Source organism: Eptesicus fuscus, chromosome 19 (genome assembly GCF_027574615.1).
Source record: "Eptesicus fuscus isolate TK198812 chromosome 19, DD_ASM_mEF_20220401, whole genome shotgun sequence".
Lineage (NCBI taxonomy): Eukaryota > Metazoa > Chordata > Mammalia > Chiroptera > Vespertilionidae > Eptesicus > Eptesicus fuscus.
In genome coordinates, this window is record NC_072491.1 from 2,084,399 (window position 1) to 2,098,878 (window position 14,480).

A 14,480-nucleotide genomic window follows, 5' to 3' on the forward strand; every position below is an offset into this window, starting at 1 on the left:
CCCTCGGTGAGCGTGTTCCTAGGCCAGGGGCGGGGGCGCGGGGGAGTGACCCCCGGCAGGCAGGGGGCACTTCTTGAGGGGACGGAGCTTCCCAAAGCTGGCTGTGGTGATGGTTACCCAACTCGGTAGGTAACGGAAAGCCCTTGAATTGTGCACGCTGAGTGTGAGTTACAGGGTGTGCGGGTGTCGTCTCCATGAAGCTGAAAGGGGAAGAAGGGAGAGCCCTGGGCTGCGGCGTTTGGGGATTTAAAGGCGACGGTGCTCGCAGGAATCGTCGCTCGGCATGGCGGTGGCCATCTCGTAGGCTCCCGGGCAGAGCGACGGGAAGGTGCCCACGTGTCCCGTCCTCGGGAGCGGCTGCCACGCGATGCCAGGCCCCAGGAGGCCCCAGGGTCACCTCTGCCCTTTTTCTTCCTTCTCAGGGCCAAGGACCGTTCGTCCACGGAGAAAAGGGTGAAAAGGTAAGCGTCTCCCTTGTGTCAGACTCCCCAGGGCTGCGGCGGTGGCTTGGGACAGGACGGAGGACTCGGGTGTGGGAGAGGGGTGGCCGGTGAGAGTGTGAGTGGCAGAGGCGGGGTCTCCAGGCTGGGCGCGGCCTCCGGTCAGTCCTCCTGTTAAAGGCACAGGCACACACAGTGACCGCTGCACGGGGACACAGAGCAGTTTGAGAGGGCGGGACCCCAGCCCAGCGTGAGCTTTGCACCCGGCCCACCTGGCCCGGTGACTTGGCCGCGGGTTTGCGAGTCCGAGTCTCCTGGTGCCTGACGCGGGGCTGACGGTGGCCGCCTGTGACTCCGTGTGGTTCAGAGCCCGCCCCGGGCCCCGGAGCTCGGGCTCCACACCTGCCCTTCCACTCTCGGGCGTGCCTGCTCCCTGTGGGCCCAGAACCAGAGCTCGGGAGTGAGCAGGGCCCCAGGAGACCCTCTGTGTCAGGACGGGGCTGCTGGAGCCCTGGGGGGCAGGTGCCAGGTCTGGGCAGTGCCAAGGTACCCCCTCCCCCCCCCGCACCGCCTGTCCTCTGCCCGGCATGTGGGTATCTCCGTCTGCTTCGTCTGTTCTGACAGCTCAGGACGCGCAGCCTTAGGCTCCTGACGCCCGGAGGCCTCCCCGGTGCCCGCAGCCCTGCCTGTGGTGCGGCTTCTGCCCCCGGAGCTGCAGGGTCACAGCCGCAGGGGGGGCTCACATGCTGGCGGGAGGGACGGGCAGCCGAACAGACCGGCCCTCAGCAAAGTCCGGGTCCTGGCTGCGCCGCAGAGGAGCGGCTGTGTGGCTTGGGTGCCACCTCCCTCTTGGAGCCGCTGCTTTCCCCTCGTAGACACGAGGGGCGGGACGCCGATGCCTGCAGGCCTGGCTGTGTGGCTCTCAGATTGGGCCCCGAGCCCCCTGCAGCCCGAGCCCCTGGGGCTTCCTCCTGTGGAGTCTCTGGTCCCGCTCGGAGGACGCGGGCAGCCCGGCGGGGCCCCCGGACCACAGAGTCCGCGGAGGGAAGACGGTCACTGTGACTACGACACGTGAACAGGGCTGAACCAGTGGCTTCCTGCTAGAATATTCTCTCCAGAGTGATATGCAGAGTGGTGGGGGCGGGGAGGGTGATCGGAAGGACTGGCCGTGGGGCCGGGCATCATGTGACTGATCTGGCTGTGACTTTTCGTATTTTTGGTGTAGTTTACCCGGAGACGGTGTGCGTCGGCCCTGCGAGGACCAGGAGCCTGGAGAGCAGGGGGCTAGGGGGTGGCCTGCGTGCCCTCCCTTCTCTCCAGCTCACAGTGAGGACGTGGTGTAGGTCCTGTGGGGTGGGCCCTGGGTCAGGGCGCGTCCGTGGAGGTGTGGTCTGCAGATCCTGGGTATTAAAGTCTAGAAACAGCCCAAACAAGGCCACGGTGTGCCGTTTCCCGTGAGCTCCCCTGTGGTGCCTCCCAGGGTTCCACTCTGGGGAACCAGGGCCTGCAAGGGCGGAAGCTGCAGCCTTCCTGGTCCCACAGCGCCCTCTGGTGTCGGGAATCCAGAGCGCAGGCTCCAGGCTGGCTCTGCAGGGCCCCTGCCATGTGATCTCTGTCTGGAGAGGCCCTGCCTGCCTTTGGGGGTTGGCCTCCTTTCCTGGCCCCTGGGGAGCCTTGGTTTGGGGCTCAAACCAGGTTGGGGGAGGTGGGCAGACCTGGCCTGGATCCCTGCTCTGCAGTGGCTGGGAGAGCTTGGTTTACTGCCTCTCTGGGCCTCAGCTTCCTCATCTGTGAAGTGGACCCAGGCATGTCGACCCCTGGGCTGTGTGTGTGGGGGTTGTAGGAGGTGGATAATGCCAGTGGAAGCACCTGGCGTTGTCCCTGGCACACGGTAGCTGCACGTACAAATCTGCAACCGCTGGGCCACCCCGGCCGGGCTCCGGCGCCTTTTCCTAAGTTAGTTCACACCGAACGAACTCGGTACTTTTGCTTGGGAGTCTGGAGACAGCAGCTTCGTCCCCTGCGTCCGGGGTGGGAGGGTGGAGCTGCAAATTCCTGCTGTTTGGCTGCCATGAGACGGGCCAGTTCGAGCAGGGGAAGGAGGAGCTCAGAAGTCGGCCCGGAGTGGGTCCTTGTGAGCGACACTGCTGAGCGGAGTCAGGGCTCACCTGGGCCAGGTCTCCCGTGGCCCCGACGGAGGACACAGTGTTGCCTTGGAGGAGGCAGCTGGTACCCACATTGGAGCTGAGCTGGCTCGGAGTGCAGTGGGAGAAGGCCTCCAGGCAGGGCCGGCCGAGCCCAGGGCAGGGAGAGAAGTGCTGAGCAGCCTGGTTTCCCCAGAGCGGGAAGGAGCAGCACGGGAGGGAGCGGCCCCCCGGCCCCCGCGGCGCCCGGCCCACCCTCACCGATGCCCAGGCCCTGGAGACGCCAGGGACAGAATTGGGGCAGAGCGGTGCCTGGGTCAGCAACTCATTGCTCAGCGCTCGCTAGAGGGAAAAAACCCAGAAACGGCCACCCAGAAGCCTGCCTTAAGCATTTCCACAGGCGCCCGCACGCAGTAAACACAGCTCCGTGTGGACTCCGTGCCCAGACTCCTCAGGGCCGCGCACCAGAAAATACACCCGAGCAAATGCGCCAGCCTCCGCTGAATGTCACCGGGCCGCGCGGCCGCAGCAGACAGAGCGTTCGGTCACTCAGGCGTCGGTTCCCTGTCTTTTATGCTTGTCTCCCGTTTCTAGTGGGGCCAGCACCCCGACGGGGGACAGCTGGTGCCAGGGGTGTCTGCACCGCTGACACACAGCCCAGGCCGCCCCGACTCCCCAGGATGCTCGCTGCCTTCTGGAAACTCCAACTGGACGACCCGAGAGGCGGCCGTGGCCTTGTGCAGGCGCCTGAGCTCTGAGGTCATCGCGTAGGAGGGTGTTTGCGGGCTGGCTCGCCATGAAGCCAGAGAAATCGGGGCCGGTTGGAAAACAGAGGCCAGAGATGAAAGTTAAGGAGGGTCGTGAGGAAGTGGGTGCAGGCGGTCCGTGAACCGCCCAGACCCCAGGGCGGAGAGAAGCAGCCGCTGCCCCCATGTATTCCAGCCCCCCCGGGGGGCCGGCGCTTCCTACTCTGATCTGAGGTTGGACAGCGCGGGAACCTCCGCGCCGCTGTGGACCACGAACCGTCCCGCCTCTCGGGCAAGGCAGGAGGCTGAGGTGACTCCCAGCGGTGGGGTGAGGGGACAGAGGCCTGCCTGTCTGTCTGACCCTAGGTCCCCACTCGCCCGGTTTCCCCAAGCGATGCTCAGACCTGAGAATCCTTGACCCTCAAGACCAGGCCCCTGTGGGAAGCAGCTTCTTTTGCCGAGGGCCGCATTGCAGAGTGTCTGGGCCCTAACACACGATGGTAGGGGTGTGTGTGTGTGTGTGTGTGTGTGTGTGTGAGAGAGAGAGAGAGAGAGAGAGAGAGAGAGAGGTCTCTCTGAGGTCTGTTCATGCCCTTTGCCTCTGGCTCTGGGTCCCCCTCTCTCTGGTCAGGGCCGGCTTCCTCAGCCCGGCTCCTATTCTTAGCCTGTGCGCTGACGTGTGTTATTCATGGCCATTGAGTCGGATAACTGTAGTGGAGGGCCTCCTGTTTTTATGGTAATTGAAGCGTTTAGGGTAAAATGAGCTAGCTGCTTGTGCGCCCTCAAAAAGCCTGTAGGTGGTGGGCAAAACGCCAAAAGTGGCATAAATCAAGGTGCCCCAGACCCTGTCCGTGGTGCTGAAGGACGCATAGGGGAAGTTGTGTGTTCAGGGGACCTCGCAGCCCCAGGCAGAGCCAGCTAGGGACGTCTGCATCTCCCCCCAGTTCTGTCCGACACTCGGGACCATCTCAGGACCCAGGGCTGCACACAGCAGGTGGGAGCATTTATGGGGGTGGGGGTGCGAATGCTGGCTGGCTGGCCGCTGGCCCGGGAGGGCCGGGAGGCGGAGGGCTCGGCCCTCACAGCTGTGTGGCCCTCGGCAGTGACTCCACCCCTGCAGCCCGCGCTCTTCTCAGCATAAACCAGCGCCTGCCAGCTGCCCCAGAGGGCTGCTACCAGGATGAAATGAGCCAGTGAAAATAAATGAGTTATATTTGTGCAAAGTGCTCATACGTGTTAAGGGCAATTACCCTTTCGGCAGCATGGCGCTCCGTTTTTTATACACAAATGACGTCTTCTCTGCCCTCCGCATCCGTGAGGTCTGATCCCCAGGGGCGGCCCCCGGCTGGGAAATGCCAGGGTTCCTGTCCCCCGAGGGGACTCGACCTCCCAAAGCCTCAGGAAGCCGGCGGGGGTGGGGGGGCGTTATTAGAAAGTGCATTCCAGGTGGCTGACGTACCGGGGGAGGTGTCCTTTCCTCTCTTCAGTTCGTCCCAAACGGCTCACCGAGCAGCCGAGGATGCTAGCAGCACCGTGTTCAGGAGGGCTGCTGCCCCGCTCCTCAGCGTACGGGGTGTTCTTGTCCCCGTTTTACACGCTCATCAACCACGTGAGCAGGAGCTAGGGAGCCCGTCTGTCTAATGGCCGAGCCTGGACCTGGGCTGTCCGACTCCCCAGCCTGCACTTAGCGGTGCTGAGGAGCGGTTCTCAGACCCTGACCGAGCCTCCGAACCGCCCGGACGGCTTCAGAGAGCAGCTTGCCGGGCTGCACCCCAGTGTCCGAGGCTGCCGGCGCCAGGTCCCCCTGAGGACCGCGGCCCAGAGGGCCTCTCGGACCCCACCCGGGGCACCTGGCCGGGCTCCCCCAGGTGGGCGGAGAGCTCACATCACCCTCCTGCCAGGAGCAACCTCTCGGTCAGCCTTTAGGGAAAGGCCCGATCGTTCATGAACCAGACGTACAGGATGCCGGCTCTCTTTTCTCGGTCCTTTGCCCGATGAGGTCACCACCCAATTCCCGGGGCTCTGGTTCCGACACCTGGGCGTGGCGGGCCACTTCCTGCCAGATGTCCCTCTCCGGCGGCTCCCAGTGAGCTCACGAGGCGGGGTGGGGTGCACGGGGAGGTCGAGGCCTTGGCTTGGGCTCAGGGCCGGACTTGGAGGCACAGCTGCCAGTGTGAACAGGGGCTGCGCCTCTTCCCAGCCCGGTTACCGTCCGCAACGGGTCTCGGCTTATCTATTTCATCCTCTTACCTGAGTGGTTTCCTTTTGTTTTTTCAAACATATTTTTTATTGATTTCAGAGAGGAAGGGAGAGGGAGAGAGAGAGAGAGAAACACCAATGATGAGAGAGAATCACTGAACGGCTGCCTCCTGCACGCTCCACACGGGGGATCGAGCCCACAACTCAGGCATGTGCCCCGACCGGAAATTGAACCTCAACCTCCTGGTTCATAAGTCGACGCTCAACCACTGAGCTGAGCTAGGCGAGTGAGTTCCTTTTCACAGGGGAAGCATGAGGTTTGGATCGTTGATCCAAAATGGCGGCACTTATGCTGGTTTCCAGGCCCCCGTGTGCAGAGCGTCATCACAGCGTCTTAGGAGCCACCTTGGGCGGAGCCGGGTGCCTAGTGTCCCTCTTTTGACGGGCGTGGCTGAGACACGCCCCAGCAGGGGGCTCACTGGTTCTGCTCAGCGGCAGAGGTTACGTGGGAAGCATCCCCAAAGGCTCACCTGCCCTGCATCCCTGAGGACCAATGAGCACGTCTCCCCTCCAACACCCCCAGAGCTCAGTGCTGGCCAATGGGCGGTCCCCGTCTTTCCTCGTCTCTCTCCGAGGAAGGCCGCCCCTCCTCTCGGGCTCCTGGAGCCCCTGCCCGTGGCCCCTCGCCCCTCCGCACAGGAGCATCGCTTTGCTCCGGATCACACGGAAAAGGGGCAGGGAAGCTGGGCTGGGGGTCTCGGCGGGACCCTTGAGTCGAATCAGATGGGTGGGACCTGGCCCGGGAGCCTGAGTCCCCTGCTTTTCAGTTGCCCAGGTCCCTTGGGGAAGTGTGCACGGGGAGGGCCAGGGAGGTGAGCGGCCTGGCCCGGTCTCCCTTCACCTCACGCTGCCCCTCGGGGTGCTTCTGCATGTGTCTCAGTCCCGTGGAGACCTGCAGCCCAGCTGCAGAGAAACCAAACGCCTGCCTGGCCGGTGGGTCCTGAGCGGGCAGTCTGGGCTCCCAGGCCACGTGGCTGTCCCTGGAGGCAGTCCTGGTTATGGCGCCAGGGACGCTGCTGGCCCCTCACAGCGCCCAGGGCAGCCCCCGACAGAGTCGTCCCGCCCAGTGGCCTCAGGCCTGGGCTCAGCTCTCCGCGTGGCCCCGAGCTGGCAGCAAGGTGGCCGCGCTGCGCCCAGGGCTGGGGGTGGCCCTTCCTCTCACCCCCGCCGGCAGCTGCATGCGGACCTCCGGGTCCTGCTGAAGTGGGAGCCCGCACAGCAGGTCCCGCGTGAAGCCCAGCGCCTGCGTCTCTCACCCTCCCAGGCGCTGCCCAGGTGCGGGCGGGGGCGGGGGACCCTCTGAGCAGCCACACCTTGGCCCATCCTGCCCGCCTGTCTCCTGGTGCCAGCTCGCCAGGAGCCCGCCCCAGCGCCGCCTCATCCCGTGCTAACGCTGTGCCCTCTGTTCCTAGGGTTCCCTGGGCCCGCCCGGTCCCCCCGGGAGAGACGGCAGCAAAGGCGTGCGGGTACGTGTGCTCCTACCACCCTCCCCACAGGGCCTCGCCAGGCCAGGACCCCCTACCCTCCGCTGGGATGGCCTCTGCCAGGGCCCTGGAGGGCACTGTGGTTACAGCAACACCAGCAGCAGCGGTGGCTCCGGCCTCGCCGGCCTGCGCTGGGAGCTGTTTCTCAGTCAGTTCTCCACGGGAGGTCGTGCCCCAATGCCCAGCCTTGGAACCAAATGGAGGTCCAAGGGGAGGGGTTCGCCCACGACCCCCGTGTGTAGCTGGAGGAGTCGGGGTGGGACCTGCACAGCACTGTCCCCACATGGCCAGCCCGCCTGCCTGTGCCACACCCCTTCCACCTCCACACGGGAACCCGCTCCGGACCCGCACAGAGCGGTCTCCCCTCCGGGCTCAGCCTTCTCCACCGGGAACCCACGGGAGACCGGGTCTGGGTGCCCACCCCGGCTCCCTTGGCGATTCCAGCCATAGTGATCAGGCCTCAGTGTGGGAGCCCCGACGGGGGGGGGGGGGGGCCCTGAGCCCACCGCCGTTAGCACTTGAGGACGGGAGGTCTGGGTGGAGACAGGAGAGAGAGGGGAGCCCCACGAGGCTCCAGACCCCCTCTTGCTCCTCCGTGAAGAATCTCCTGTGGCCCCCGTGGCTCGACTCCCCACCGCCCATCCACACTGCCTTCCGAGAGCCTTAGCACAGGGCGACGGGGTGAGGTGACACCTCCCAACCAAGGCCGGCTCCTTCGCTCCCCGAAGGAGGCTCGGGGGGCCTGGGGCTCTGACCTCGGGGCCGCCCTGCACCGTGATGCGTCCTCAGTTCCAGGAAGGGGGCCCCAGGTTGGGGCTGCCCGTGGGGCTCGGCCCAGGCCCCCGGGGTCCTGACGGTGCTGTTTGTCCTGTGTGTGCAGGGGGAGCCTGGAGAGCCGGGGCTGCCGGGCGAGGTGGGCATGCGGGTGAGTCGCTCCAGCTGTGTTCTCGTGTCCCGGGGGGCAAGCCTGGTGCAGACCCATAGCTTTAGTTGGGGGGAGGGGCCGAGGGGCCTCCCTGCCTCGGGTGTGTCTGTCCATAGGTGATTTTTCCTAAATTCTTACAAAATGAAGCATCCCACACTCTGCGTTTATCTGCTTCATTTAACAAGCGACCAGAGACCCAGCCCACAGCGGCGCGGAGAGACACCGTGCCCCTGGGCAGTGCGTCTCCTTCCCCAACACGGGGCAGCGTCTGTACACAGCTCCCCCGCTCACGGCCCCGAGGTGGTTTCCGATTCCACTGGTTGTCTCCTGAAATCAATGAAGCTGTCTCCGTGTGTCCTCTATCTTCATTCAGGGAGAGATTACAGATTGGCACGCCTTCTGCGGAGGAAATGCACCTTTTAACTTAAATGGCTTTTAATAGAAACGGCCAAATTGGTTACTCAAAGGCTGTAGCCGTTCCGGTGCAGGTGACGGAGGAGCCCTGGGGCCTGTGGGCGTCGGCGGGGCTCGGTCAGGCCCCGTCAGGCTGCAGGGGCCGGTGGCAGAGTGAGCCCTGAGGCCTCGGCCGTGGGCATCAGGAGCTGTGTGCATGTCCTGGCCTGATCATGGCACAGGGGGCACGGGGCAAGGGGCACAGGTCAGAGAGCAAGGGGCACAGGTCAGGGGCAAGTGGAGGTGGGAGTGGTCGCACTGGCTTCATCAGAGCTCAGACGCCCTGGTCGCTAGTTGGTGAAGTTGAGCTGATGGGAGGTGAGTCCTGGCCCGCCAGGCAGGGGGTGGCAGGGGGTCTTGGGGGCAGTGGTCTGGGGATCTCGGTGGGACCTTGGGAGCAGCGTGGCAGCAGAAGTGGGCTGAGCGTGGCCTGGGCTCCTGCCCTTGCTTCCGCTCGCAAACCTGTGACTCTCCTCGCAGGGATCGCAGGGGCCGCCTGGACTTCCCGGCCCTCCCGGCCACGTCGGGGCTCCGGTAAGTCCTGCGCTGGTCTGTTCCCTTCTCCAGGGGTGGGAGACCCAGGCTCTCGGACAAGGCCCCCCCCCGCCATCCATCCAGGGGGACCACTGTCTTGCACGTGTCGGTGGAGTGACGGTGACTGGGTTGCAGCGCTGGGCGGCCGAGGCCCTGACTCGGGAGCCTGCCCTTGGCCCGATGAGCTCAGGGGCCAGGTGTGTCCCAGTCTCACCGGAGGCCCTGGGTCACCCAGCCCAGGGGACCAGCCGGGAGCCCCCTCCCCTGGCAGGCTGAGGGGGAGAGACCTCCTGGGGGGGACTCCTCACCCCGCCCCACGCAGCCGAGCACAGCCCCACGGTGAGGACAGAGAAGCTGGACCGGTATGTTGTTGTGACTAACCTCCCCCTCCCCCCCCCCCCACCCCCCGCCAGGGTCTCCAGGGAGAGCGAGGGGAGCGGGGCGCCCGAGGAGAAAAGGTATGTGCAGGCGCTCCACACAAGGATGCAGCTTCCCGAGGGAAGAGGAAGAGGACGCTGGGCTGTCTGCTCTGTGCTTGTGTGTGTTTGTGTGTGTGCATGTGTGTGTTTGTGTGTGTGCACATGCCTGTGGGGTGCACGGGCCCTCCAGTCAGGTCTGGGAGAGGAAGCGCGGCGTGCCCCGGGGCCTCCTGCTCAGTGATTGGGCCCTGCCTGCCTTTGGGTCCCAGAGCGGGGATTCCAGCGTGGCTCCTGGAGGGCTGTTGACCCTCTGCGTGTCAGACTCCCTCGCGGCTAGGAGGACATCTACACAGAAGGCGGCTCTGAGCAGCGAGAGCGTGAACACTTGTAAAATCCCGCGAACGGTGCGGGCAGCATGTGGCATGTGTTCACAACATGGACGGACAGAGAGCAGGGGAGGAGCGGGAGGAGCGGGAGCCGGGCCCTGCTGGCTCAGCCTGGGGCAGGTCTGCCTCCAGCACTCACTCCGGTGATGGAGGCCCTTCTCGGCACCCCCTGGTTCCCACTGTCAGAGGCCCGGCCGTGGGCCCCCTCGGGCCCCCTCCCAGTTCCGGGCTCTGACGGCTATTAGAACAGTCTAGATCCTCGCCGACCCAGTTCCTTCCATCCGCAAGGAGGAAGTCTCCATCTCCCCTTGAGATCGGCCTGCCCAGCTGCCTGGCAGAGCGGGGCCAGAGGGAGCCATCATCGCCCATCCACGTGGCCACTGCCTGCCAGCCTCGTGGCCGGGCATCTTGCATAAGCCCGCGCCCTCTTAGGGGTCATAGCACCTTTTCGGAGCAAGAGGCGTGGAAGAGACCCACCACGCGCCCTCCCATGTGAAATGTGTGTAGCCACATCCAGAATTCAGAATTGTCAGGACCTCAGCCCCAAGGCAGGCTCGGAGGTTTGAGTGGGGTGCGCGTGCCCTCTGCTGTCGGAGCCTCGGAGCTGCAGCCTGTGGGCCCAGCGCGGAGGAGTTGAGACCTGAATACCTGAGGCATGAAACCCCACCCACGCGGGACTTTGTAGGACCCCCCTCTCCCCCCCGCAGGCCAGGGCGAGAGGAGACTGTGGTTCAGAGAGGCTCCATGGCCCCCCTGGGTCACAGATTAGGGGAATGAAAAGCAGAGCTGGGAACCTGGTTTCTCTGACCTTTGACGTCTGCTCCTTGGCCCGCTAACTAACACGCTTACTCGCTGGGCTGTGGCCAGTGCGTGCGGATGTCCTGCAGCTGCAGGCGCCCGTGGGAGAGGGGAGCCGCGTCCCGTCGGACACTCGGCCTTTGCTCGCCTCTCCGTGACCCTGACCGTGGTCTCCTCTCCGTTTTCTTTCTTCGCCAGGGCGAGCGCGGCCTGGACGGCTTCCCCGGGAAGCCTGGGGAGACGGGGGAGCAGGTAGGTGGCGGTGGCACTGGTGGGGGTGGGTTTTGTTGGGGGACAGGGTGGGCTGGGACTGGAGTGCTGTCCGGCTGGGGCCTCGGCCTCCATGCCGCTCAGCCGGGGGCTCGGGGGCCCAGTGACCAGCCCAAAGCAGCTGAGGGAAGGGACCCAGAGAACAGGGCACCTTAAATCCATCCTCACTCAGCGACAGGTGTGTGTTCATGAATGTAAAGATCACGGGTGACGTGCACGTGTTCAAAGTGACGTGTCCCCTTTGTGGAAGTGTGTGTGTTTTATTATGGACAGTATTACAAGTGTCCCCCATTCCCCTCTAGGGAAGGCCTGGCCCTCCCGGCATGGCCGGGCCCCCGGGAGAGAAGGTAAGCCAGGCCCGGGGTGGGAGGTGGTCTGGGCTGTGGACTGACAGGGTGTGAGCTGCCCGCCTGCATGGGTCAGTCCCAGGGTGAGGGGTGAGGTGGGGGCGGGAGGCAGGCTGGGCTCCGGGGGCTAAGTCCACACCGGCCTGCACTGGGCCTGAGGGCCTCGGCTAGCAGGTCATTTCTGGTTACTTGCTTCCTGTTTGCCTACTGTAGGAATAAAACTTTAATCCGTTCCTATTATATTCAGACACAGTAAAATATTATGTGGCTTACATTGCTTTTGGACTAAGGCAGGGTAGGAATAAATACCAAAAATATCTTACTCCTTTTCCTCTTCCTCTTCCCTCTGCAATGTTTAAAAAGATTTTTACATGTTTTTTTGTAACCAGGTTAAACATTTCTGAAAATGGGCTGGATCCTTGATAAACTGAGCAAAGGGTAGCTCTCTTGTCATCCTGGCCGTCTATTTTATTTTATTATTTCTAAAAAAATATATGTTTATTGATTTCAGAGAGGAAGGGAGAGGGGGATAGAGATAGACACATCAGTGATGAGAGAGAATCATTGATCGGCTGCCTCCTGCACGCCCCCCACGGGGGATCGAGCCTGCAACCCGGGCATGTGCCCTGATGGGACTGGAACCGTGACCTCCTGGTTCATAGGTCAACACTCAACCCCTGAGCCACGCCAGGCGGGCTGGCCATCGGTTTCAGAACCGGTCCCTACAAGGCTTAGCTCAGTGAATGCCCCGCTTAGAGTCCCTGTATCTCAGCTGGACAAACTGGGTAAGAATTCTCCGCGGATCTGGGGGTGCTACAGAAATGACTGCGAGGATGATGACCTTCCTAAGCGTCCGGTAATGGGGTGGGGCTAAGAAGGGTTGATGTGTTCTGGGTGACAGGAGGGGTGACGAGGCACAGCCCTGCCCCTGACTGCAAGGCTCTGGGGCAGGCCCTCTGGAAGGACATCCCGGGAGCTGGGCTGGAGGAGAGGTGGGGAGAGGGAGGAGCCAGGAAACCGAGATGGGTGTGGCCCGCGGTACATCTGTCCACTCGGGGTCCCTGAGCTCCGGTGAAGGAGGCTGGCTGACCTGGGCTGGTTCCCAGCATCCCTTGAAAATGCAGAAGAGGGAGGCTGCCCGGACGGGAAGCAGACGGGGAGGGTGTGCGTTAGAAGGAAACACACAGACCCCTGGGCTGCGTGGCCTCAGGGAGGACAGAGCCTGGAAACTGGTGTCAAACCCCCTCCCTCTGGCCGCGATGGGAGCAGAGTTAATTATTCGCTCTCCCTCTAAGTATTTTTAGGGTGAAGTTTACATGTTATATGATCCCGGTGTCAGGATTTTAAACTTTCTTGCAGTTCCTTGACAAGATGCGAATCCTAAAATAAGCACGCAGTTTATTTCAAGTCACTAAGAAGGAAGGATCATTGGCGTTTGGATCTGATGTCAACTCTTCCGAGAGAGAGAGAGAGAGAGAGAGAGAGAGAGAGAGAGAGAGAGAGGATTATATTAAATTCTAAACTTCCACCGTGTCTATGGATTTCTAAAATTAGATTTATTGGGCGAAGTTGGTTAATGGGATCACCAGGTTTCAGGGGTGGGTTTCTGTGTGACGAGACCTGTGGTTGCACCGTGTGCCCAGCACCCAAAGTCCCCCCTTCTCCCGCCCCGTAGGTTAGGACCCCCTCTCTCCACCCGCCCCTTCCTTCTGGCAGCCGCCGCTCGGTTCACATCCCTCATGCGAGTGAGGTCATGCGGGTTATCTCTTCCTGGCCATTTCACTCAGCGCAATGTCCTCGGGGACCATCCGTGTGGCAAGTGGCGCTAGTTCGTCCTTCCTCCCGGCTGAGGAGAGTTCCATGTGATATCCCACCTCTCTCTCCGGTCCTCTGCCGCAGGGCGTGCGGGTCGGGCCCTCCTGCTGGGGAAGCAGCTGGTTAGGATCGGTTACAGGGTGAAAGCAGCAGGAGGGGGACGCGAGGCCAGGGCCGTGGTACTATTGGGGCGCTCACTGGAGTCATCAGGAACCCAGGGAGGCTCAGGGGGCAGCCTCCCCGCTCACGGTGAGCGCGCGCCGTGGAGACGAATCCGGGATGTGTCACCGTTGGAGGAAGTCGCCGGGACCACAGCGCTGAGCTGCTACGCCGCTTCCTTTTACCGCGGAGAGAACAGAGGCCCAGAAAAGTGGGGGGTCTTGTTCAGAGTGCAAGTCTATTCAAAACATAGTCGACTGAGATTTTAGAGGAACACCCCGTGCTGTGGAGAGAGGCGATTTGTGCCGGCCGTGGGCAGCGGCCGGGACCGTGGGCTGGGGCTGTGTCAGGTTCATGGAGGGGAAGCGCGCTCCGTCCACATCCGAAGCCGCGGGCGAGGCGGGGACAGCCGCCTGCCGCCCTCCGCCGTCCCTGCGTCAGCCCGAGGACGCCATCAGCGCGTCACTCGGGACGCGTTCGTTCCTGGCCCCGTAGTCTGCAGCAGTGTTTGAGGGTCGCCGTGCCCCCTGCGCCCCTAGGGAAATGGTAGGTCCTGTCCCCAAGCGCAGGTGGGGACACGGGCTGCCTGGCGTCCTTGTTTGAGACACAGGGCAGCAGAGCAGTGGCAGGGAGGACTTTCCTATCTTTTTTTAAATCCTCACCCAAGGGTATTTTTCCATTGCTTTTTAGAGAGAGAGTAAGAGGGACAGAGGGAGGGGAGAGAGAGAGAGAGAAACATTGATGTGAGAGACACATGGGTTGGGTGCCTCCTGTATCAGCCCTGACCTGGGCCGGGCATCGAACCTGCAACCCTTCAGCACAGGCCGACACGCTAACCACGGAGCGACACCAGCCACGAGGGCTTGCCTGTGGCCACAGGTGACAGGTGTGCCTACGGAGAACCCAGGTGTGGCTCACAGGCTGGGCATCTGACCCAGCCACCGTCCCCGTCGCTCCGTGGCCCGGCGGTCACGGAGAGGGACAGACCCAGGCTCAGGCCTCCTCCCCCATGGAAGCAGGAGGGAGCCTCACAGCATTCGTGCCAGCCCCTTCTCTGATTGACCCTCTCTGACGCTGGCCGGGTGCGAACCGCGGGCCGGCAGCAGAGACGCCGCGGCTACAGTCCCTGCTCGCGGTGCGTCTGACACAGCGCCCGGCGCCTGGTGCTCCCTGGACCGTGGGCAGGGGCCGCTCTAGAGCAGAAGGTGGTGGTGAAAGCACCAGCAGATGCAGGACTGGCCTGGGCGCGACCACGAGACGCCTGTCTCCTCCACGGGATTCTGAGTGTGTCTCGGCAGGAG

The 14,480-nt window shown here is 63.4% G+C and overlaps 1 protein-coding gene across 1 annotated transcript in view; it reads left to right on the forward strand.

Annotated features, from left to right (window-relative positions):
- The window catches only part of COL22A1 (collagen type XXII alpha 1 chain), a 112,459-nt gene that overhangs the window by 31,347 nt on the left and 66,632 nt on the right, over window positions 1–14,480 (forward strand). The window contains exons 11-17 of the mRNA XM_054708736.1: window positions 423–461; window positions 7,002–7,055; window positions 7,954–7,998; window positions 8,932–8,985; window positions 9,399–9,443; window positions 10,787–10,840; window positions 11,161–11,205. Coding sequence (XP_054564711.1) covers window positions 423–461; window positions 7,002–7,055; window positions 7,954–7,998; window positions 8,932–8,985; window positions 9,399–9,443; window positions 10,787–10,840; window positions 11,161–11,205 — 336 coding nt within the window. The remainder of the gene's footprint in view (window positions 1–422; window positions 462–7,001; window positions 7,056–7,953; window positions 7,999–8,931; window positions 8,986–9,398; window positions 9,444–10,786; window positions 10,841–11,160; window positions 11,206–14,480) is intronic.